General features: G+C 38.5%; 1 protein-coding gene across 2 annotated transcripts in view; it reads left to right on the top strand.

The window, feature by feature from the left end:
• The window catches only part of RORB (RAR related orphan receptor B), a 153,432-nt gene extending 145,452 nt beyond the window's left edge, over positions 1-7,980 (top strand). For both annotated transcript variants that reach the window (XM_030004948.2, XM_030004947.2), the window contains exon 10: positions 235-7,980. In XM_030004948.2, coding sequence (XP_029860808.1) covers positions 235-390 — 156 coding nt within the window. In that variant the 3' untranslated portion in view covers positions 391-7,980. The remainder of the gene's footprint in view (positions 1-234) is intronic.
• The last annotated feature ends 17,948 nt before the right edge of the window (positions 7,981-25,928 follow it).

A 25,928-nucleotide genomic window follows, 5' to 3' on the forward strand; every position in this document is an offset into this window, starting at 1 on the left:
GCAGTTCCTTGTTAAATGTATTTTTGGCACTTGGCTAAAATTTCCAGGACAATTGTTTTTAGCTTCTTATGGTAAGAACAATGTCTGGTCCTTTGGATGGGTAGTTTTCATGATGTTCAGAGTATTGCATTCAGTTACCCAACATGATGTTAATGCAGTTCATTTTGGAAACTGTAATTTATACTAAATTTGCTTCCTCCCTATTCCTTTTCTTTTTATTTCAATGTCTCACAGTTAATAGCCAAGATACCAACTATTACTGCACTTTGCAACTTGCATGGAGAGAAACTACAGGTATTTAAGCAATCTCATCCAGATACAGTGAACACACTGTTTCCTCCATTATACAAGGAGCTTTTCAATCCAGACTCAACCACTGGCTGCAAGTGAAGGGGATAATAGAATTTTCACGTAGTCATGGAATGCATCACTATTAAGACAAAAAGAAATGTTTTCATGAAGAACTTATTAAAAATGTCACTACTGCAACACTAGGAATGTCCTGCACTTAATAGAATTATTTTTCACCGCTACAGTTTGAAGAATGTAAATATGCAACTCTGAGTGGGGATGTCTTTTTTCTCTTTTCTTTGTTTACTTTTTTTTTATTTTTGAACTGACAATGAATATACAAATATAGACACTGGGTGTTACCTTTTTTTTTTTTTATTTTATTTTATTGGGGGATGTTTTGGGAGACAACTGTTCCTAGAATTTTATTGTAGATATATATGAGAATAGAGCAGTACTTTGCAGTATTACTCTTGCTGTTTATTGTTCAAATATAATTTAAGAAAAATCCACTTATTAGACTTGCTTATTTCTATGTTTTTAGATAGTTTAATGCATGTGGAAGTTTGTAGCTGTCTTGGAAATTATGGTGCATGTATGGAATACACATATATATATATATGTGCTATATACTTTTTTATATATATATATATATATGTAGGTATTATATGCATACATGCTGTAGCTTAAAAATCCCATGCCTACTTTTAAAGGATGCTCAGCCCAGCTGTCATGCATTTCTTACTCTCCAAGTAATGTATTAGATTTACTTTGGGCAATCAAGATTTGCTTTGCCAGTCAGAGTTAAATTATCAGCTGCCGATGTGTAATGACAGGATCACTTCTGAGATATGTGTAATGTAGTGCATGTGTGCAGTCTATAAATGAAACATCAGGAATGTATCAATGGTGCAAAAGCCTTGTCTGGATTATTTTAGTGGAGAGAGGAAAAGGGTTTTTTTTTTATTTTCTCCCTGTTACAGGGATAGAGCATATATAAAAGTGAACACTGTAGGACCTGATGTCAGTAAAGTATCTGAAACACAGAGTAAAAATGTAGACTACCCCACACATACATTTTTCTGATTCCACACATTATTTTATTTTTATGTACTGCTTTGAAAAGTAGTTGCAAGGCTTGGTTTGGTTTTTGCTGAACTCAGTGGAAAGACACGTAGTGAACTAAGTGAAAACCATAGGAAGCCTAAAATGTAGCTCTGAAGAGTAGTGGCAGAGGGAGGAAGGGAGGGAAGGAGGAGGAAAGTCAAAGCAAGCAATGTCCATGGTTACAAAGGCAGATATAACTATCACTGTTTCTGACACAGCCATCACCTAGATGGGACTGATGGTTTCCAATACACACATACGTATATGTATGTTACATACACATGCATATATGTATGTATATAACCGTGTATATATACATATATAGGGCTGATTTTAGATGCGCTTCAGGAGGGGAGCAAAGGATTGGGGCTTTCTTTTTGTCTGTCTCTGAACTGACTTTTGTGCATTTGCTTGCAAAACCAAAGGCAAACACAGAGGGGAGTGGAAGACTGCCATGGACTTAATCTTGTGGATTAATTACGTTTAATTAGCAGTCATGATTAATGTATTTGGATTCTGCCAGAGATACAAAACATAGACTTTTTAGCTATGGAAGAGGGATTCAGTTTCTGCTATGGCTCTGCCCTTACCACCATTTCTACCTGTTGTGAACTTTTTCAGAAAACTGTCCGCCGGGGACACCAGTGGAGGGAGTAGAGCAGAAATAAGAGGAAGCAGGCAGTAGAGAAGAAATGAAGTGGAGGCAGGATCATGAGTAGATATATTTCTTTATTTCAAATCACGTAGAAGTTAGTGCAAACTGAGGCAAGGCAAGGAGGAGCATGCTGTCAGGGACGTCAAAGGACCCACTGTCTGCCAGGCTGCATGGCAGAGTGGTGTCACAGGGAACTCACAAGGAACCCTCAGGGACACGGCTGGGCCCCAGGGTGGGTGCAGAAACTTGGTTTGTTACAGTGATAATGCCTCCAGCTTTTCCAGCAGACTCGCACAGCTCCGGTCTCCATGTTCTGTTCCCGTTTCTGCATGACCAAGTAATTCACAGACTATTCCCAGTACTTTGTGGAGTTTTACCTTGTCATCCATCAGCCGGTTTGCAAGTTTACATACATGTTTCATGACAGAATCCAGTCTAGACAGTATCAACATTTGTTTGCTCTGTTTTAGCAATGCCAGGCCAGATATAAGAGCAGTTACAAACTCTCAGCTAATACATGTTTCTCTGTAGGTCCATTACAACTTCAAAAAGAAAAAAATAAAAATCTGCACAGCCAAGTTAGTTGTGCTGATAATTTTGTGCAGACATGACATACTCTTCAAAATCACTTAGTCCTATAGAACAGCAATTTCTAAAATACCTTTTTTGCTCGAAATTCAGAGCATGTTTTCTGATCTCTACTGATTACATTAAAATATCTTCAGTTAACATAATAAACCATTGCTCTTGATGCTTTTTTATACCACTTAAAGCCTAAGACTGGCATTCCCTTATAAGGTGATTTACCTGTTTGCAGCCCCTTTTACATGGCAAATCCATGAAAAGGACCCCAAACTCCAACTTCTTCTAATATCAAAAGACTTAATTAACTATATTTATGTACTGCTTGTGTGATTTTATTTGGGAAAAAAATCAAGTCGAGGTGAACCCTGGAAGTGCTCAGTTTTAACTGTAGGGGATTCATGTTTTCCTTGTCTTTTCCAACATAAGAACACACATTTATATTTGTTTGAAATCCTTTATAAACTTATTTTCACTATGTCAAAAGTAACATATTTAGCCAACCCACAGAAATATAGAATATGTGATAAATATTACTGTTCTTAGTGCTGATAATAAAGAGGTTTGTCATGCTTATAAATAGTTCCTCACAATTACGTGTTACATCTTGAAAATGTTTTGTTCTCCTCAAATATGCTAATCAGTCCTTGTGATTTTTTTACTTATGTCTTAGTCAAGAAAACCAAATGGAGGTCACCAGTGAAAAAAACCTTTATTTAATCATTATCTGCAGGGCTTTTAATCTTTAAAGCACTATTCTTACATCACTGCAACCTCATGACCTTTTCAATCAGTAATGATTACTGCCACTTTTTAAAGATGTGGAAATGAAGGAAAAGAAGTTAAATGACTTGCCAGAGACCACAGATGTAGCAGTATTCAATCCTGGAATAAAAATGGATTCTTGCTTTTTGTCCTAAAAAAATTAAGATGCTGGTATATAAAATCTTCATTGCTAATGATAGGCAATAGCCTGTACAAACAATTCCAAATATTGCCAAACAAATTTTTATCTTAATAATATGGTTAATTATCAACAGCTTGCTCTATTTTTGTTACTATTTTTACAGAATTTGAGCAAATAACCTTGTTGTTTATTTGGAAAATAAAAATTCGTTCTCATACATTATTTATTTGTGGTAACTAAGGCTGATAAATTTTATTTAATTTTCTGTGATTTGGGATTGGCCACATAGGTAAAGTAGTATCTCTTTTGCCTTTCATTGACTGAGTTTAGAACAATAAATAATGATCACATGCTACAGGCTGGATTTTTGTTGTTTGTTTTGATACATAGTCATTTATACTCAGAATTTCAAATTCTTGATATTGGATTTCATATGTTCAAGTTATCCATAGACTTTAAATAATAAAATAGCATGAATTTGAGTAAATAACTGCATAATCCACTCACAAGATGCATTTCAGAAAATATTAGTGCTGCACTTTTACTTTATTTATTCTTGGTTTTCATTAGTCCACACTAGTATCCGTAGCCCTTCAATTAAATCTCTAAAACTAGGATTTGTCACATCTTCTCTCTGTAGCAATTGGTCATGTTTGTTGATTTTTTTAGTGACAAGCTTTTCAAATGGGACACATTTTTTAATGATTGATTAACCTGGGATCTTTAACAAAAGCTTTCTTAAAGCATGTATTGAATATTCTACTTCAAGCATTGGTCTCAGATAATTCAGCCACATTGATGTAAATTATCCTTGGCATCAAGAAAGCAGATGTAAACTGTTTGTTACACTACCACAGACACTTAATTTTGGTGTAAATGTCACTCTTGACAGCTCTTTGTATAAAGAATTAATTCCAAGAGTCATATTTCCTTCTAATGGAAAGATTGCTTTAGCGATTGCTAGGGAAAAAAAGGGTGATAGAAGGCACTCAGTTGAGGCAACTTGTTTCCAAAAGCAATGTATATGTTTTGATTGGTTTGTGATAGGCAGCATTTAGGAATTAATTCTGCGAGTTGTCAGGCTCCCTTAGGTCTAACTAAAAATGAAGACATCTCAGCACCACACAGAAGGTGCTCAACCCCTCATAAAGTCACACACCCTTGGTGTTAAGAGGTCCCCTTTGAGCTTTGCAGAGCACAAGTCAGATGTTATTCTCATACTTGCATTTTAATGCTTTTACTTCATGCTTCCCATTGTTCATTTCAGCTCCATTTCACAGGGATCAGTTTATTCCTTGTGTTGTGCCTTGGGCGCCAATGCTGTCTCGATGCCTGTGCCAGGTTATGGTGCTCCAGGTGGAGCAGCTACCAGACCTGTCCGTGAAGATGAGCTTTATTATGTGATTTTCTTTGTTCGTTTTCATGGTGGCAGCCTGCACAGGTGTACATTTCCCTTTGAGATAGTTTGCAGGGATTTCTGACATGACAACTTCTACACAAAGAGGGTGCAAAGCTGCTCTTGTGCTCTGGCATCTCAGCCTCCCACCACCAGACTGTGGGAGCTGCTCCAAGGCTGCAGTCTCACAAATCCATCAGGCAGCACAGTTAGAGATGTGCAGCTGATGGCTCCTTTCCTTGTTGTCTTTTTCACCCCCTCTAAAGCTGTGCTACAAGGCACATTTGAAAGATGTTCAGGCTCCCCCCATCCTACTTCCTCCTGACTCTGCAGTGATTGTGCTGTTTCCAGAAGAGCCAAGGTCCAGCCTGGAAGCTGGTTCCTATTTTCAGAGTTGTTGTCTGTTGGACATCCCAGGAATATAGCGCTGGGCAATAAGATCAAACTGAAACATGAAAGAGGTTTTTTGTCCAAATACATTATGTCTAAGCACATAGGAAATGGAAACCTGAGACAGAATAGCTTGCTTTTCCCTGGCAATAACAAAATAATGTATTTACACCTACCAGCCTGTCCCAGCCCTTTCTGCCTCCACTCTAGAAATTAATTCCTATCTCTGACATCCATTAGGAACAGTGTGTTGCAGACCCAGTCCTCTTCTTTCCTTTTTAAATTTCATGCTTTGTAAATGACAATCACTGCTTGACGCAGATGTTGCACTGTATGCCACTCAGGGATGTTTCATTACTAAAAATAGCTATATAAATATAACAGTGATAATAAAGAAGAGAATGTTAGAGGCTTTGAAGGGCACAGGTTGAGCTGCCCAAATGAACACGACCCAGACAAGGCTTTCAAGCCAGTTATTAGAATTAACATTGGTATAAACTGAATTCACTGTCAGCATTTCCTCAGCTTGATGCAGGACTCACTTCACCCGTTGTTTCACAGTCAGTGGAGCCCTACTGATCCATCAGTTTGTGATGTTAGAGTCCTTTTGGAAACAAAATGCCAGCGAGCTTTGTATGAGTTACTGAATTTAGACAACTGACAAAAGAAAGTGTAGTTTAAAGGTATTGAGTTTAGGTACTATTAATGTGAGCTCATATTCAGAATTGCTGCAGGCATGTGAGAAAGGTTAAGATGTGGAATAAATGATAGTATGTCAGCAATGACAGCAACAGTTATGCTGAGCTACCACATGGAGAAATGACTATAAAGAGCAAGTAGTAATAAGTGGCTAACAGCTACCCTTTCCTCTCAGGGATGCACAAAATCCTAGCTACCCCCAGACCTCTGTAGCAGTGCTTGTCCATGGTATGATCAGTCCTTTTCTCACCTCAGGCAAACATGACCTCGTTTTATACTGCACTAGTGAAAAATAATCCCATTTCCTAGAATTTTGAAACACATTTCTGCTTATCCCTAGCTTTACACCACAGGTTTTCTATAGACCTATCATTACAAGAACACACACAGAAAGACAAATTGCAGTGGATTATATTGCCAGTCATTGAGTTAGTTCCAGGTCTCCAGTCAAGAGGTTTTCCTCAGCTCTAAGTATGATCATTGCTCCTATTCTCACAGTGAGTATGTATGGGTTTTGACTCCCTCCATCTTCTGAACTCCCTACACCTAGAAGATGGGTGGACAGCTTCAAGAGCTGGAAAGGAGAGACCAACATCCCTATGCATCAAGGTTTTCACAATCTTATTCTTAGCCAACTGTCCCATTGCAATTTCAATTTTAATCTTTCAGGTTGCTGGGAGCCATGAATAAGTGACCAAAATTCTTGTTAGCATGATACCTGCCCATTAAAAAGAACAGTCCTCTGGCCAGAGGACCTTGCCTCTCTTTCCTTTTCCTTTTAGTCCTAGCTCCTAATGAGTGAGGCCTGAAGTGGTAAATGATTCATCTTTGCTCTTTCTCAAAGCTGATCCTTACCTACAACCTGCGAGGGAGGCTCCACCTAGAAGGTAGGAAGCAGGTTCCTTCCTCCCAGCCTCTGTGTCCTTACTTAGCTGTATTGTCCCTGCATGTGTTGTCACACATGTGTTGTTACACAGCGAGTAAGGCTGTGTGACAATGAGCTCAACACCCCAGTAATTTACCATCCCGGAAGTGGTTCGCAGCAGATCACTTAACTATAAAAGCCACTTGTGTACGCAGTCTGCCGACAAAAGCCATTGTGAAGAGACCTAAAATTTCTACAGTGGTAGCTCACAGATCAGTAACTTTCCTAAAAAGGCAGCCTAAATGTCCAGAGACATGATGGATGTGTCATTGTCCTCCAAACAATCCTTGCATTTCATTTGTGCTGAGAGAATAAGGCAATGAACAAAATGCTCTAGGAGAGGACAGATATTTCCTGGGTGTTACTGCAGGCGGTGAGGACAATACTGCTCACAGTGAGTTCAGTAACATGATGTACTACATCTACATAATTTCATCATCCTCACAATTCAAGCACAGCACATAGGGAGAGTGAAAGAAAACATCATTGGATATAGCAGCAATAAATATATTATAAGTGTTTCTTTGTAACTGTACTTGCAGAAATTGTTTGCTTTGCACGTGGTCTTCTGTACAATAACATAAAGAAAAAACTTCATCTAATGTAGATATCACAGCGTTTTTGCATATTTGTTGGATTCGTTGGATGGAGCTGCTAATTTGTGATCGAAGATACTGCTGTTGAGAAAAATGTATGTGCTTCAAGAAAAGGCTGAGGCCCTTGTTTATGGCTATACATTGGCAGCAGTAAAGTATGTTCAATATAAAACTCTGTCTGGAGAGAATTTAAAAGATGTCTCCTGGTTTTCAATATTATGATCACGTTGGTCCCTTATTTGGGCAACAAGAACGCAACTGCATTGAAAAACAAGCAGGGCCAGATGGTTAACCACAAAGAACAGGAAAGAACAGGCTTTACCTTGAAGACTGTTCCAGATAAAACCAGCTTATTTAAAAAAAAAAAAAAATAAAAAATATATTAAAAAAAAAGCACTTATACTTGTCTTGATTAGACACACAGCTTAATAAGTCAAAGTAACTACATTAGGCTGTTGACTTTGGGGATTCAGATTCAGATGCACTACATTTGTGTTTTTTTAATGTGTCACTTCAGTGTCAGAATCAGGCAAAAAAGGTGTTTTGTTGTTAGTAAAAAATGCTAATAATCATTTAACCCTACGGAGTGTGGACCCCACATTCTCGTGCAGTAGATGGGGATTTATTCGTGCACTTATTCTTAAAAAGCCACTGAGTAGCATAGCAGGTGAACTAGCCGTGATAGTCTTTGCCTCTTGCGTGACTGCAATGTGACCTCTAGTAGGCTACAGGGAGCGGCTCTGTGATTGTACTTGTGGCCACAAATAAAGCACAACCGAACTCTAAGCTGTTATCAACACCCAGCTAAATCAAATGCATGGGGTATTTTGAGATTTATGCTAATCGCTGTGAGATAATTCCCATGTTAAACTAATTACTCTGGTTGTAATGAATGGAGGTATAAATAAAATAGGAATCAAAATAGCAACAAAATCCCTTATTTTACAGCTGCACTCTCTGCCTCATCTGATTAACACTAAAGAAATTTACTTAAAAACTAAACAAACAAAACAAGAAGAAAGAAACCTGAGTATGTATTGTAGAAATGTAGAAGACAAATAAAATATTTTTTCAAATGTAATTACTTTTAATATATGCTTGTGGAAGGTCTGATACTATGTATGCTGTCTCTGTAATTTTTTCTGTAAATAACTTGGGACAGTGAATACACTGATTTTTTCTATGTCTCTGTTTAAGCATAAGACTTTGTAATGATTTTTTTTAAAGAGGAAAAACATCAAAGAGCAAATTATGTACTTGCTTCTTGTAAGTGTAACGTACTCTTCAGTTTTTATGGAAACTGATTGTAATAGATAAAGCCTTTTGACCAGCCGTTGATGTTTAGTGTATACTTCTGTTTGTAATGGGGAAAAAAAAAGATGGGACTGTCAATGAAACATGATCCCAGTGAGTCTGTACAGTGATATTGTATTAATACCTGCAGACTGCATTTGACTAATATAATTTGAAGAAAGGTTGCTTAAGCAAATAATGTTTCCTTACAGCATATGGCTTTTATGAATCCTTCTGGCATGAATTATATTAATAGAAACATTTCTTTCTTTCCAATGAGCAGAATATTTTTGTATGCCTTTAATTTCTTATTCAAATTTGAGGTCAGGTCACTCATTAGCTGTAATCTGAAGCCATAACTGACCTTCAACAAATACATGTTTTAAAGATCATAATAGAAAAAGAAATTATGTCCAGTTTATCAACAGCTATAATAACACAGGCAGGAGCATAAATAACACGCAAAGTATTTGGATGCTTTTCCAGCATCCCAATATGACTGTAATGGCTAGTATTTTATGATTACCAATTTATAAAAAAGAAAAACATAATTAAAATAGATATTTAGATTTAAATGAAACTTTCTAATATTTTTGAAATATCCCTGAAAATGCTTCCTTGCTTTTAGGATTATGAGAGAAAATGATTTTTCATATACTTCCCACTTTCAAATATCTAATGTTTTTATCCTATTTCCAATTCATTTTGTTAGAGTGAAATGAGATGTTAAGACCCAGATCTCCAAGCCCTGAGCTATTTGGTGCTTGGCTGTAGCTATATTGTTGTGAATCAATTTGATCTGAATTTTGGGGGGTGTGTTTTTTGCTACTTGATAAGCATGCTTACCACTGTTGGTAACATACAGGAGTTGCATTGCCTGTCAAGAAGTGTGATAAAAAACAATCTAATAAGATACGAATAACACTCTAATCACTCTCAAAAGCTGAATAAAAATTCCTTTATAAAATCGAATGCCTCATAGAGTCAACAGTGATTTTAAATTTTTTTTTTGAAGCTTAATTGTATAATAATTATGATGTATCTTAACTGGCTTGTAGATGCAAAAAGCAAAACCGCTGCAAATGAACCATGACACATTGGGTAAAAATCTGGCTCCACTGAAACCAATGGCAAAACCCCTCACTGATTTCCATGGAGCCAGGAGTTCATCCAGCTTTTTTACATCTGCAATTTTCTTCTGATCTTTCTCCCTTGTTTAATATAACTGACCTAATTTATGTGTATGTGAGTAAAAATACAGCCTGATTCATTTAGAAAGTGACCGTTGAGGGTTTTATTTTTTATCATGAATTTCGTAGGACCAGCATCCCTGTCAAATGAAAAGGTTCTATATTACTTTAGAATGTAATAGATTTTTGTCTTATTTTATGTCCTGTAAATTATTAGTTCAATACTGTTAGCATTCCATAATAATGCACACATGATTTTTGAATGTTTTCTGTAAATGACAATCAATGTTGATGAAGTTCCTTTCTTTAATGCAAAATTAAAAAAAAAAAAATGTATAAGAAAATAAATTCTGTTGTGAGATTTTTTTTCCCTGTCCCTTACCTGGATCTGTCAGGAAAAGGTATGGTGTGTGTATTTCCAAAAGAGAAGGGTGAAAACAAAAACCTAAACATCAGGAGTCTGTATTTATCTTCAGGTTTTCTCTTAACCTATTGAAGTAAGTATAGCATGTTGCTCCATCTATGCACCAAAAGTGGCTCTGTTTTGCAATTTAAATTAGACCTGCAACTTTTGAATATGCAAATTGTTAGATTTATTAATTTATTTCTCTATTGATTTGGGGGAAAGCCTCAGCTAGTAGAAAAGCAAAACAACACTAGAAACACTTGCATGAAGGCAAATGGCACAGTAATGTAACAGAAGGTAATCTTATTTAAAAGAAGATACTGTATTTAAAATAAATTATAAATTTAACAAATATTTTTAAGTTTGTATGCCTAGTAATAATTAATAGTGAAGGATGGAACAGAAAATGCTAGTAGTCAAAGCTGAAGATAATACCTTTCAATGATACTATCTTTTCATTTTTAGGACCCTAAATTTAAAGCAGGAGTAAATTTAAAAAGACAACATCTGAAGGCCTCATTTTGCAAACTGTTAAGCACATGTTTATAGTGTTACTGACTTCAGCAGGATTAATGCATACACTTAAAGCCAGCTATATGTTTAAATGTTTCTTGCATCACAATGCACGCAAGCAAGTTTTGGTTCTGAGATGCAGTAAGTGCAGCTTAGCATGATTAGATTTTCAAGTCCTAGATATTTAAGACTCATTTGGGGATTTCAGATCCATCTGAAATAATTTCAGACAAATGTAATAGGCAGTTCATATATAAACATTTATATTTCAGATATCATGAAGCTGAACAGTTTACTAGCCATGTGAGATAAGTGGACTGTTGTACTTACATGTTGCAAAAGAGTGAACCCTGCAAACATGCTGTTGGTATTTTAATATGTAGTGCAACAGTGTCAGAGTACTCATTTTATACTAACCTGCATTTTTTTCAGTTAGAAAATCAGAAGCAGTGATTTTTAAAACACTATCAACAGACTTTGCGTAGTTCATGTTTCCTTACTGTTTTGTTGTCTTTGGTATTTTAAGACTGACTTATCTTTCTAGTCTGTCTAGCAAAATAAGTTTTAGTAAAATATCCACTTTTCCTGAAAGACAAAAACAAACTTTCATAGGTTCTGACTGGTAAATACCACAGTGATCAACACTTTGTGAGAAGACAAGTAGAACATTATTTTGAAACACGGTTTTATGAAAGTCATACAGGGCATCGCTTACTACACTGTTGTGCCAGTTAAATGTCAGTGTAAATGCCAGTGTGCCCAGGCCCACAATAGATTTACTCATAATGTATGAACTATCCTATACATTTTGCACATTAAACTTTCCCAAAGGTAGATGGATTAATATAAGCTTTCAAGAAAGACAATGGTGAAATGCATTAGACAAAACAACATGAGATAACAATAGCTGTCAGTCCCAGAAGGATTATATACTTACAGGTGTTCACTTAATTACAAACCCATGCAAATGCAGCCTTCTGGATCATAAGGCACTGTGGATGTATTTGACCATAACTTAAAATGCACTTTGAGCAACATCTTTGTAACAGGAATGGTCTCATGAAATGTGATCAACGTCCTAAAAAATAGTCTAGCATTTGTACTGCATAAATCAAAATCTGGCTAAGCAATTTTTCTGCCTCTCTCCTTTCTTAATCGTCCACTATTTACCTCACTTCCCACCCCAATCCCCAAGAGAAATCTTAAAAAAAAAAACCTTTGAAAACTGTATTGCAGGTTGCTTTGGGAGGACAAAGACTGATTTGTTCTGCTGCAGGTGTGAAATGCCTGTTCATTATGGAAGGCATATATAATTTTGGTGTTACAGATGATGCTTCTGTTCCTGGAAAATGTTTGCTTACCTTCCTATTTATGCATGAGTTTTGTTGTAGCTTTAATGGTCAGTGTATATGAGAGAAGTGAGATTTACAGGAGGCTTAAGAGCTTCAATTAGTCCTGATGAAGGGACTCTGATCCCGGAAGGGTTTTATTCTAATTATATTGAACAGGCTAGTAAAAATATTACCTCCCACTACAGACATGCATTAAAACTCTGTGTGTAGCTATGATTCTTAAAAAAACTGAGCAAATCTTTCATCTGGGTGTTCCACCTGTAAGGGTTCAACTCAGTTGACCAGAGAGATGTATTGGTCCTGTTTGCATTGGTCTTGGGTATCTTGCTTGATCTCCTTCTGCTGCTCCTCAGGGTCTCAGGTCTCTCATAGCTCTCCCCAGTATATGGACATTTTGGATAAGCCAGGGCAACTCCAATGTAACTACATGCTGGTGTTCAGGTGTCCAGAGAGAGTTTAAGCGCGTAACACACCTACTTCATATGAAAGCCTGAAATTTTGTATGTATGACCATAAACAAATTAAGCACCATCAGTGATTTAGAAATAATTGTTGTGATTTCCCTTCAAAATCCAACAGTAACTGCAGTACAGAGTTTAACAGACTACTTCCATGATCAGCAGATTCAGCCCAGTCCTAATAAAGCTGATGCGTAAGATGCTTCCATTTCAACTAATTAACCAACAGTAATTTTGAGCAAATGCTGAGCTTGCCTGGAATTTCTTCAGATTAATAAAAGCCTTTATCAGAGGGCTTTAAAAATTGCATTCACTTTCCCCCTGTTTTTGTTGCATTTTGGCATTAAAAAATGCATTCAGTTACAAAGACAGCATCACTAAAATTGCAGTAGTGGTTGATAAGCTTTGCAACACTCTTCTAAATGACTCAGTGACTGACACAGGCAAGGTTTAGCATATCCTTTGCTTCCTTGTGACAGCTCATGGCCAAACACTATGAAGTTTTAGCAAATTTGCCAATAAAAATCTCCTGTTGGCTTAGAAGATAGATTTCTCATTTACTGGGTTTGTAATTGGCCCTCCAAATTTTTCTTGAGGCAGTGCACTCAAGAGCACTGTAGTATCAAATGGGGGTTGAGAGAGATGGCGGGGACGTCATGACGTCAGGAGACAGCTCATCTGACCTTCATCTTCTTTAAAAGGCCACGCTGCCCTAATCAACATGCCCACCTTCTCATTACAAAAGGAAGAGGAAATTTAATTTTCTTTTTCAAGGTTACAAAATAGCTTTGTACACAGTGCTTCATACTAGATGTTTCTGGAGACACTCCCAGCAGATATGGAGGGGAATAGATTTTTTCCTTTTGTTCCCCAGCCCATGTGTTTGCCTGCTACAAATGCTGAACTGGCATGGCTTGCACTTCAGGGTAATTTAAAAAGGGAAGTACATTTCAGGGGCACTCCTCTATTTCTGTCTCTTCTAAAGGTCCTTTACCACCATATTATTAATTTTCGTCTCTACCCTGCCTGCCTTACAACAGAGGGGAGGTTGAAGGCCATGTTTTTGAGGAGTCCTTGGAGAGTCAGTGGCATTAGCCTGTGTGTGCTTTTTAAGCTTATACCCTATCCAAAGAAATCAATACCTCCTCCATGAGCTTAAAGCTAGACATATGCTTAAATAACTGTCTGAATGTAGCTATCCATGCAGCTTCAGGAAGTGCAGAACATTTTACCAGCCAAAAGATTTGCAGAAAAATGTTGCTTTAAGAAATTAATATTTTCTGTCCACAAACTAAATAATAATACCATTATATAGCTAATTGAGAGGTCTACTGGAAAATGAGAACACCACCAAGTTTAAACACTATGTTTTGGGGATGCTGGCTCTGATCATTGACTACTCCCGTCATTTTAGGCAAGCAGGTGATTTGGCACCTGTGTATCTATTTATCTCTTTCTTGGCACTTTTAAGGTATAAGCACTGTCTTCATCTTTACTTTAAGGTTTCCAGATGTTATCAAATAAACCCATACTGTCTTGGCAATGACTACCTAGTTTTCTTGCTGCCATCTGGATTACTAATGAAATCCACTCTGCCTCTCTCAGAGGTGAGTTATCATTCCAGTGTCTGAGAGCGACTTGTTCTGTGCAAGTTAGTCTGAACTGTAATAACATTATCATCCTTAAGGAAAATCCTGGCAATCCTGTCATATCACTGAAACAGCATGCTGAGAAGCTGCGGCTGTTTGCAAATCAGGATTTCAAGTTATTACTCCTAACCTTCAATCCTGCATGCTAAAGGATATCCAGCTCTGCTAAAATATGCACTCCAAACACTAGCAAAGCATAGGTATCATGCCTTGTACCCACCACTGAACCAAACAAATAGACTTCAAAATCTTTGTATGAAATAAGAAATCTAAATTTGTTATTTTTGCTTTTAATTTGAAAGCATTCAGTGAGTACAATCAAAATATGCTTTGCATGTTCAGAGGTGTTGAACCTTTAGCCCCCAGGCAGAGATGTTATCCACCAAAAACTATTGGAGGGCATTTGTGACTGATGCTAAGCATATACAGTCAAAAGAATAAAAAAAAAATGCAATTAATATTAGATCTAGTGTCCCTTCAGTGAAACACAAAATTCTCCTATGGGCACAGTTCTCCTGTGAGGTATATTGCATTGAAAGGTAATAGAAAATGATATAAACCTGAAGCATTTTTTCATTAAATTTAAAAGAAAATAGTATGTCTTTTTATGGTATTCCATAGAAAGCCTAGGAATCAGAACACACACCACAGAAGTCCAACAACAAAAGTTCCATTTAAACTTCTTCAATCATTTAATGGCTGTATACAACTCAGTATTTATTACCAAATGTGACCAAAAATGTGTTCGTGAAGGGCCTGCATCAAAATCACAGACAATAACTCTGATTCTTCTATTTTCAATTTACAGACTCAATCCACTTGAGCTAATGCTGGTCTCTGTTAGCTGAGTTTGGGACATTAAAAGCTTTTGCCAGTATCTTTTTTGGCTATTTCCCAAGAGCTTCTCTTTCCAATACTGTGTTGAACTTGGACCTCTGTTTGAGATGCTGAAACATTCTTTCCAATATGGAGCAGCATTGCAACATAGAGTGTCACTGACACATTACCCCTCTGTTGGAAAGATCGGCTTATAGTAAAAATATTTATTTCATCCTCTCTCCAGCAAAGAGGTGGAGGCAGGAGTGCTTCACACTAGACCAATCATTTTTGTTCCATTAGAAATTGTGTTTTTCCAGTTTTAAGTAGACAAATTACCCATGCAATCATATGCTTCAAATGCCACCATCATGTTATTTTTAAACAGAGTTTTTAAAATAATTATCATTTATTTACTGTGATTCACTTAGAAAACATTTGTAAGTAAACTGCAGAAAAATAGGAGCACACGAAACAAGGAAGCATTGATGTATTTGACAGTCAAGAGCATTCCTTTTATAGGAATATTAACCCATAGTTACCCCAAAATCAGCAGCATTACTTGACAGTGATGGAACTGGGGACAGAAAATCATCGTATGAGTATAAAATTTACATGAATAAATGCATACAGAAGTGTAAGTGTAAAATAAAATAATGGCAGGCTAGAAATTTTTATAGCCACTACCAAACACTTGAGATTTTCTGCATAAATTCAGTGTGTTTAAGCTAAAAAAACTCCCACTGCACTCCAGACTCCAGACATTAGCTGCACAAACCCACAGAGTGAACAAAAGAACACCTCTGTCTTATGAAGGTTGTTTGCTGAATTTTGTTTCTTATCTGCCTTTGGCCAAACAGCCTGCAGATTGGTATGATGCCAAGGAAACATTCAGAGCAGGTGGGAAACTTTTTAGCTCTTTATCTTTCATCATGACATATGCTGGTCCTTTGTCACTGATCTTAGTTATTGGGAACTCTAGCTTAAGCAGGAATTTCCAGCCCGTAGGTCAAATACAAGTCCTTTGGTGTGTTGGTCTGCGTAATTGCCCCTGTGGCAGTGCTTTTTAGCCTTGGAAGGGAGCTGTAAACAGAAGGCTTTGAAATAGCATTCACTGAAGCTGGGTTAAATTCTACTCCTCACAAAATTTAGATTACATCATTAAGTAATTTTCATAGTAACCTACTTCTAACTGCAGCCCTGATAGCCCATAAAGATAGGGTTGTATAGCACCACTCACCTGAAACTAAAAGAAACATTAGAAGAAACATTCTCTCCATCACATCTGGCTGAATACCTCCACGCACACACTGCAGCCCCAGCAGCTAGGTAGTATGGGTGGATCCCCATAGAAACATCTGGGTAAGTTCCAAAATTAACACTTCACTCTCAGAAACCAGCAGTTTGAGTGTGCCGTGTAACTAACTCAGTCAGCTCCAAGCTCATCGATGCCACTGGCAGACTGTGCAACATTCCTGAATAAGTCACAACATTGTTCTTCCTTCCCTGTGGTTTTCATGTCCTTTTTTGGGTAATCACAATGCTAACCAACTGGATATGGTTGAAATGAAATGGAGCCTGTGTTCCTGCAAAATCTTGTGTGCAACTGAGCTCATTTCTACATGCAGAGTTGTCATCTGGAGAGCTGCTCTGCTGAAATATGTTGATGAGAAATAAAGGATGCAGTGAAAGTACCGAATTTTTGTAACAAATGCTTGACATAGGGAGACAGTAAAGTTTAACGGAACATGGAAGAGGTGAAGCAGTGTGAAGGTGTCAATGGCAAACAGGGAGGTAATGAAGTTCAGTAAGAAGATGGAGCCTGCACTCTAGTTCAGGTGCTATAGCTGTCCAAATACTCAAGAAGAGTCCCACAGCTTCCCCTCTCAGTGAAATCTGGTTTAACCCTCTGTGGTTCTTCAGTTTGAATTTGAATCTCCCTGAAACAATGAGTTCTGCCCATTTAACTCCAGCAGGAGCCGATAACCATCAAGTCCACTATTGTGTCCTAATCATATTCCCATCCCATCTCCAACTGCCCTGAGGCTCATTCTGTGAGTGACTGGGACTCATCTGAGTAGCTGCCACGTGGGAGTAGATACAGATGACTATTTGCAGAGTTGAGGTCCCACTTGTATTATAAAATGTCCTGAAACAAGCATTGCTGTTTGATAATAGAAAGTTTTAAGGGGCATTATTTGTGTATTTCTGCAACAGAGAGAGGCCTGAGAGGTGCAAATTTTCTGTGGAAGTTTCTCCCTCCTTCTCAGCAAAAGCTACCTATTGCCCATTGACACACTACAACTCTGTGCCACAGTATATCCCATCATCAGTCATGACTCCTAACCAGAGCACACTACTCTGCTAGCAGTAGCTGTGCTACTCAGCTTCTGGACTTGCATCCAGCTCACAGAAGGAGCAGCATCTCTCTCCCTCCCCCTGGAAGACTCAGGCCTCAGAGATGTTCCCCAGCATTGCCTGCTTTCTCAGTGGGGAAGGATGGACCACTCTTTTTGGACCAACTTGTCCCAAAGGGTCTTTCATTCTTCTCTTTAACTGTAATGTAAGAATTATGTCTCTGGTCCTCACCTTCTGGTGAAGACAGCTGCAGGCATTTAAGGTCTCACAGGTCACCAGCTTCTACTGCCCCTTTGCTGGGCATTATTGATTGCAGGAATGGCAGCAGTGAATGCATGCTGGTTGCAACAGCATATGGTTCACAGGCTGAGATTTTGGGTTGCAATATGACAAGAAAGACTCCTCCTAGAGCATATAGGGTCCCTGCAGAAGTCCCAGGGAGCACAGTAATTCTTGATCGATAACCTGGGCAATGTTGGACAGGAGTGTCTGGTTCCTGAGGGTCAGAAGAGTACAACAACCTCTTCTGACCACAACATCTGTGGAGGAAGTTGATGCCTCTGTCAAAAGCCTTCAGACTGAGAAGGGCCAAGTTACCATAAAGGCTGTTAAACTGCTGTTCAGTTTTGTCTCCATCCCATCTCCCAGCTTCTTTCCAAGTCAGAGAGTCAGAAGCAAATAACAACATGAGACAGCATTGGAAAATATCTAAGAAACAAAGTAGGCAACATAGCATCTGGAAAGCTGAGGACTCTGTAATATGTCCTCCCTCATGTGGAATGGAAAGTTTCACTGACCGGCTCTTATTTCTTTATCTTCCACTACTAGGAAAAGAAAACTCTTCTTTCACAGCACCTTCATCAGAGAGGAACAATTGCCTCCATATTTAATGCAGCCCATAATCAAACCAAGTCATCATTGCTCTGCCTGGAGACAGGAGGGTACAAGGTTTTTAGACTGACGTTACTAAGTCTTCAGTAGACATTAAAGAACTTCTCAGAAAAAAAAAAAGGCGGGGGGGGGGGGGGGGGCAGGCAGGGGAGAAAGCTATGCCCAGCCTTGTTTAGTAATGAGCTTACAATTAAAAAAGCAATAAATATATCTGGGCACTTCCTACCTTCAAAAGCCTTGAAAGAAAATAAGCTGCATTCAAAGTGGTATTAATCATGTTCAATCTATTTCCCCTCTCACTGCAAATCAGTGCAGTTTTCAGCTAACAAGAATGGGTGCCCTACTTGAGCCGACAAACCCTATTCCCCCTGGTAGGAGAGGCACTTAGCATGGCATTACCATCATTACATCCCAAGGTTAAAGGCAATGAAACTCCAGGAGTAGCAAAGTCAAATCAGTTCAATTGTCTGATTGTTCATACTCATGAAGTAGTAAGGCTGGCAGGGGTCCAGCATAAAACTTAGGGCTTTCCAGAGGAGCTCCTTTAAGGTAATTCATTGCCCTCTGCAGTAGCTTAAATCAGAAGGGCTAGAATGGTCACAGTAAATGTGGCTCCTGACATTTCTTAAGAGCAATATTAGCAGATAGCCAGCTGCTAGGCCAGATGTCAAAGGTGCATTAAGAGCACTTGGTTTTGATCTAACCCATTCCCGAGAAGTAGAATGGATTTGGCTTTGAGCAATGCAATAAAAAAAGATTGTGATTAATGAAGCAGTACAACTTAATAACGTTAAGTTGACTCCCGCTTCCTTCTCTCCGGCATTTTCACTGTCCACAAAGCAGTTCTTTTACTTACCAGCAGGGACATGTAAAATGTTAATCATCAATCTGTGGGCCATTAAAGAAGTTGCTTTTCCTTTCTCAACTTGAAAACCAAGGGGGAAGGATAATAGATTTGGTAAACAGAGCTGTTCAGATAATGGAGAAGTTCAAAGAAAAGCTTTCATGGAGTCAGCATGGGAGCTCAGTGCCTTAATCCATTGCTTTTACTAACCTGAGTTCAACATCTAGGTGGGGACTAGAATTCAGAATTGAGACAGAGGAGAAGGAGTCTTTCTCTTTGCTGGGATGTTCCAATTCAGTACAGCCTAGAACAGCAAAAGAAGATGAAAGGATATTACTCCTTGTGCCTTACCATTTGAGCAGAGGGCACACTGCCAGAAATAACAAGTTCATGTCTGCATTTTTGGACTTTCAGCTAGGTAATGAAGTAAAATGCATGCAATTTTAAATTCAAGAGAGAAAACTAAATAGAACGCCGTATCTAATAAACAGTGGATATTTATAGAAAGAAGTGAGCATATAGAGCTCTCTCTGTACTCATTAAACTGTTGCAAAGAGCATCATGCACAGAAAACATTTTTGCGTAAGCTTGAGCTTGGAAAATTGGAGTGATTGACAATATTTAGAACAGGCTTCATGCAGCTCTATAAGACATTTTGCAATCAGTGGGTGAAGGGAACACCAGTTCTGCTGTTTCAAGGACAGGAAGGGGGTGTAATTATTCCAAATATCAAGAATTACTTGGAGGCAGCTGCTAAGCTATGACAGTCAGAGGCTCCTGGAGATGCTACCAAAATCAAGAAGCCTGTCAAAGTCTCAGTCCATCTGGGACCTTAGACTGGATTCAAGCTACAGGTCTGTCCTCACTGGGCATCTAAACTTGGCTTAACTACTATGTCTGAATCCTCAACTTCAGGTGTGTTCTAGTATGAGACAAAAGTCTGAAAAAAGAAAAAAGACTTTTCACACTACCACCTGCTCCTTATAAGCAATTTATTTATTTTGTGTGTTATGCATCACATTTCAGGGCTCATTAGCCAAGTCATAAGCTTCAGCTGCTCTAAAAAACCTCTGTAGCCCCACCTTGAAAGTTGCTGCAGTAAATTAATCTGAAAATACAAGTACCTGATTCCTTACACCATTACAGTAATTATATCATTGCTTCAGAAGACTTACCTTAACATGCCCCTGAATGAAACAGCAGGCTTACAGAACAAGAAAGGTTTGGGTTGAGGTGGAGGTAGCTAACTGCAAGGCTGCACTTCCTAACATTGTAAGGCTGGAAATAAAAGATCTTTTCCTTTCTCCTTCCCACTCGCTTTTCTTTCTTATTATTTATTTTATTTCCATATATTTTTGTCTTTTCTTGAATTGGATAGTAAACATCCATAAGGACTTTTATTTTTATAGTGGTTTTGAGGCTTGGGGAGGGGTGGTCTTGTTGGTCTTTTTGGTTGGAGGGGGTTAGTAACACAGATGCTTGCTAAAGGAAATGGTAATTTTACAAGATCTGTCAAATTTTAATTGGAAAGTTGGCACCAGCACTGTCTATAACTTCTTCCACATTGTGGACCCTGCATGCTGCAATTAGATGTCACTGCTGTACACTTGATTTCAGTTTTCTGAGAAGAGGGTAGGGATCTCTTTGTAAGCCCATATTTCCCTTTCCACAGTTGTGTTACAAGCCCTTGGGCCAGACTCCCTTGCTGTGCTCAGGCAGGTAGGTGGACTAATCTGTGAGGAAGGGATTTGTACCCAAAAGTGAATGTTGCAAAACACAGGTGCAGATTTTGCAGTTTATAGTCTCATTTTCTATCAACAAGTATGACAGTCTCCAAAAACCCTTGTGACAGGATTTTTTTGTTGTGGTGGTTTTGGCGGGGGGTGGGGGTTGTACCATTGAGTCTGCTTCTTTATAAGAAAAGAACAACAACAATCCAAATCCATGCTATTGGAGTAATTGGTTATGTAAACAGTGCTGGGTAGATGTGGTGCCAAGAAGCTACTGGATATGAGCTTTGCAAAAAACTAATGCAGGTTTCTCATAGTTCAAGTCCAACATCACATAAGCAGCAGTATTGGGAAGCTAAGTGCAACTGCTGTGCAAATTATGTGCCTGACCCTAAAAAATAGAATGAAAGGTTTTAGCACTCAAATAAACACAGAGCAAATCAAAAGGTCAATCATTACCAGATAATAGTACATGTTTCTGTTTGAGAATCTGCTTTTTTGCCCTCTGTATTGTTTCAAAAACCAGGTGGCTGTTTAGTTTGCCTACCCTTAAAAACAGAGATACCAACAGAAGACAATTTATTCATGTTATACTATTATAAAAGTCTGAGGGTAGGAATTGCCTACCCCAGCATTGAAATGCAATCTGTGGTGAAGAACACATCAGGTTTTTACTAGTTTTCAGCAGGAAACAAAGAACACTATATATTACTCCTGCTTTACATGCATGAAGAGCCCAGCTTGGTCCTTAAGTCTTATTTACAACAATTTTAGAGTAAGAAAGATTACAAAGAAAGAAGGAATAAGATGTGACAAGCAAGCACGTGGGAGGTTCATGAAAAGATTGATGTATGGGTGTTCCACTGCGTATTACTAGGGTGTTAGCTTAAATAATTAAAGCAGGTTTCCAGGCGATTGAAGATTACCCTCATGCCCTGGAAGGAACTATGTGTGCTGTTCCTTTCAGGTTTTAAGGGGCTTGACAAAAAAAAGGTCAGGTAGGCAGACCTACCTGTGGTAAGGACTCTGTTCAAGATACACCATTCCATGAAGGACACAGAGAGGATGCTTGATATCTGCCAAACTAACACATACATGTGTTGTTTAATATTTTGGTCACACTTGGAACATTGAATAGAGGAGGGGGGAGCGGTTCCTATATTAAATGATTCTTTGTTTCAGAGGAGCCAGTGGGTCATTCTGCCACTGCCCCTGAGAGAGAGTTAAGGTTCGGTTTGCTCAAGAAAATAGTAATGACCTTGTTATAATGAGCGTTACAGCACTTACAGCAGATAATGACTGGAAGATAGCAATCCCAGTGAAACAGCTGAGAAAAGAAATCTCAAGGGAGGGCCCAGAAAAGACAACGGAAATCATGCTGCCTGCTAAGATTTCCATTCCTTTTTTTCAGCCCTGTAGAATATGGTGGCCCATTTCTGGCTACAAAACCTTTCATCTGGCTTTCTAGAAAAACAGGCTGTTGGGAGAAGAGCTAAAAAGTTGTTATAGTGGTAAAAAGTTTCAGCTTGCTTCCCAAAATGACCGTAGAGTTTTCAGCCTATGTGTAAAAGTGTGGTAGTTTAGACCTCTATGAAGGAAGAGCAAACAACTTTGTGTTTGTATTCAAACGAATACCACAGAGCAGCAAACGCAATAGCAGCTCATGTGTTCATGTATTTGTTGTTTGGAGTACATGTTCCCAAGAGGAGGCACAAATTCCCCGCTGTTGCTTCCCTTTGAGGTCAGCCCAAAGCATCATGACTGAGGGCAAGACTAAGACGTTCAGATAGGATCCAGGACTGGATCCCATGGCAGAGAGGTAGGGAGATAGATAAGGGAATGAAAGCATATGGGCAGAAGTTGAGGAGTGAGGCCACAGTTGCTGAAGTACATACAAGTAGCGTGAGGTATGGGAAAGATTGCTAAAAGGAGGCCTTCCGTTAGATCATGCTCCAGAAGACCAAGATAAGAGTGCATGACAGAGAGCAGAAGGTGAGGAATGGTAGTATGGACCATGTAAAAGGAAGATTGTGGGTAAGAGCAATAGTCTGAGACTGAAGCAAAGGAGACTGGTGCTGAATTTCTGTGCTTGCTAAGGGAGGCTATAAGATTAGAGACGAGAAGAGGCTTGAAAAAGAAATCCCATTATCTGTGAAGTAATGCAAAAGTAAGCCTTTTATTATGAATGTGCTGTGCCCCAAGAAAACTAAGGTCTCATGCCCACCTAATGGCAGTCAATGGTGGTAAATCAAAATCTTTAGTGGCTGTCCAGTAATTAAAATTGTGCACCCTGACATGCTGGTTTCCAGATCTTCCTCCTAGCAGTCAGACTCAGTTGATGGAGAAAACTACAAAACTTAAAACTATCCTTGTGTCAGTGTCTTTGGTGCTTCCATGGGTCTTGACCAACACTGTTACATTTAAAGGCCACAAAAAGCATAATTTCATCCTTATTCACAGAAATAATTGTGTTATATTAATTAAATGGAAGCAAGAATGTAGGTAGGTGAAAGTAATTATCTGAAATTTGCTGGCACATGGAGGCTAAACAGCCAGCTGTCTGACTTCTCTCTTGGGATCCCTAAGGTTTCCAATTAGTGTACACATTCGTGCAGAGGAAAAAGACAGCAAATCCATTCTGTGCTGATACTTAGCCTATCCAATTTGTTTCATAATGATCTATTATGTACTTAAAGGATAGTAATATAGATGTGTCTACAGAAATTTAATTTGAACATCAGAGCTCTATGTAGCTCTCCAGAAAGTCTATTAATTTTAGATCAATATCTACTTCATGCTAGAATTTCACTAAATGAAGAAAGAAAGTCTGGTGTACTTCCATTCAAACTCCATCACCCTAGCTCTGCCCACCAAGGGAATACCAGTCTCCTATCCCAACCCTTACCAAACTCTCTCCTCCACACACTACCATATACACTAGTGCACAGTAGTAGGCCTTTCTGCACAGGCACATTTGCAGTGAGAGTAATTTGATCTATACCTATGACTGCAAAATTCTTGTTGGAGTGAAGTAACTACAAGAGTTTATGATGGTGTGAGGAGTGATAATTATCTAACTTGGAGACAGTCATATTTTTCCAATTTTGACCTTAAGTCTTCTCCAGTGGCTACACATTTGTATTTTATCAGAGTACACTTGAATCACCTAGGAAACATGATTGGTGTTCTGTAAGTTCAGTTTACTAAAGCAAAGGAAATATTAAACATCCAAGGAGGGATTAGCCAAGTATGTAATACATATGAGAGTTTGCGTTTCTAATAGGACTTGAAGTAGAAACTTTTCTTTCTGTCTGGTGAAAGCATATCACACAATGCAAGATATCTGGCAAAGTATTTGGCATATTGTGGAATGCAGGAGAGAAAAGCATTTCCATTTCTGATACAAAGCAAGGTAACAAATACAAGTTAGCATGAAGCTGTGGCTGGTATTCTTTGAAATATGAAATACTTTATAATTTTGTATATTGTGATTGTACTGTTAATGTCCTTTCTGACTGCTATCACCTGTCATAATTGTAGCTGGAATGTGTACAGGTTCCTTAGACTAATGATAAAGGAGCAGCAAAGGACAATATCTTTGCTTGATGTTACCTGAGATTTTCTGTGGCTCAGGTCTATTACTGTAAGGCCATTTTTACTCATGAAGAATATGCAGTGGTCAGAAAAGTTTTGTTAGTTTGGTTACTCTTGAAATCAAAACAATCCAGAGAATCAAGGAGGTCCACACAAGCCAAGAGAATCAGTTTCACCTGACGAAAGGTGACCATGACACCCATGCAGGCTGGATCACAGACACTAGGCCAGCTGTGTAATCAAGGGACCAAGACAACCTCAGTGATCTTACCAGAAATACTCATGTTGTATTTACCACTGAGGAATCTACCTGATGGAAAGTAATTCAGTGCTCTAAGCGGAAGGTGCAGAACTTCACAGCAAATGCTTCTATCATTTAAATATTAAGTTAATTTCATGTCTGGCTTGGTAGGAAACCTAATATGATTTTAATACATTAAGATTTAGTCTGGATTCTGAAAAGTATATTAGACACAAACTATTAGAGAGATTTTAAACACTTAAATAATTCTGATATTCTTACATTGTAGGATGGAAAGAATAAGATATGTTGGGTTAGATATTATTGTGTCTTCACTGGGAATTCTTTCTTCAGAATGAATGGCATATTGCATTTCAGAAGTTCTGACAGTACTCAAAAGCAATGGATCCAAGTGGGTCTTAGGGGAGAGGAAAACAGCAGGAGAGGTTCAGAGAGAGGGTTAGATGGCTAGGCAGACAGACATCTTACTTGGACACTGAAGTCTGGGTTTAAATCCTGGCCCCACTGAAGTCAATGGCAAAGTTGTGGGCTTCCTTTAGGCCTGCTTTTTACCAAGAATTGTGTAAAAGTGATGTAATTAATGGGTAATGTAGAACTATGAATGACACTGAGAGTTCTCATTTCAGAAGATTGCAATGTTGAATTTGCAGCTGCAGTGAGTCATTCGGATAGGACAGGGACTACACATGCCAGTCATCAGACAGCCCACCACAGAGCTGGTAGCGGGTGACCTCAGGAATTGCAGATGCCTGGTCCAGCTTCTTATTCATCTTCATAAGAAGTCACTTGCAGACTATATGTCCTAGTCAGTAGAAATTTGACGTAAGCTCCAACATGCTTTGGTGCTCAAACTCTCCTGAGGCAGCTGCCAGCTTCTGTTTGCTGTTCAGATATCAATAACTTTCAACATGTTGGCCCAATGTAAATCTCAAAATTCACATGTGAGAGAGCGGGCATTAGCTGAGATCATATCCTGCCACCATCTCTTGTAATGGAGTCAAGTGAGGTTAACTGTGGATGCAGG

Source organism: Aquila chrysaetos, chromosome Z, assembly GCF_900496995.4.
Source record: "Aquila chrysaetos chrysaetos chromosome Z, bAquChr1.4, whole genome shotgun sequence".
In the NCBI taxonomy this organism is placed as follows: Eukaryota; Metazoa; Chordata; class Aves; order Accipitriformes; family Accipitridae; genus Aquila; species Aquila chrysaetos.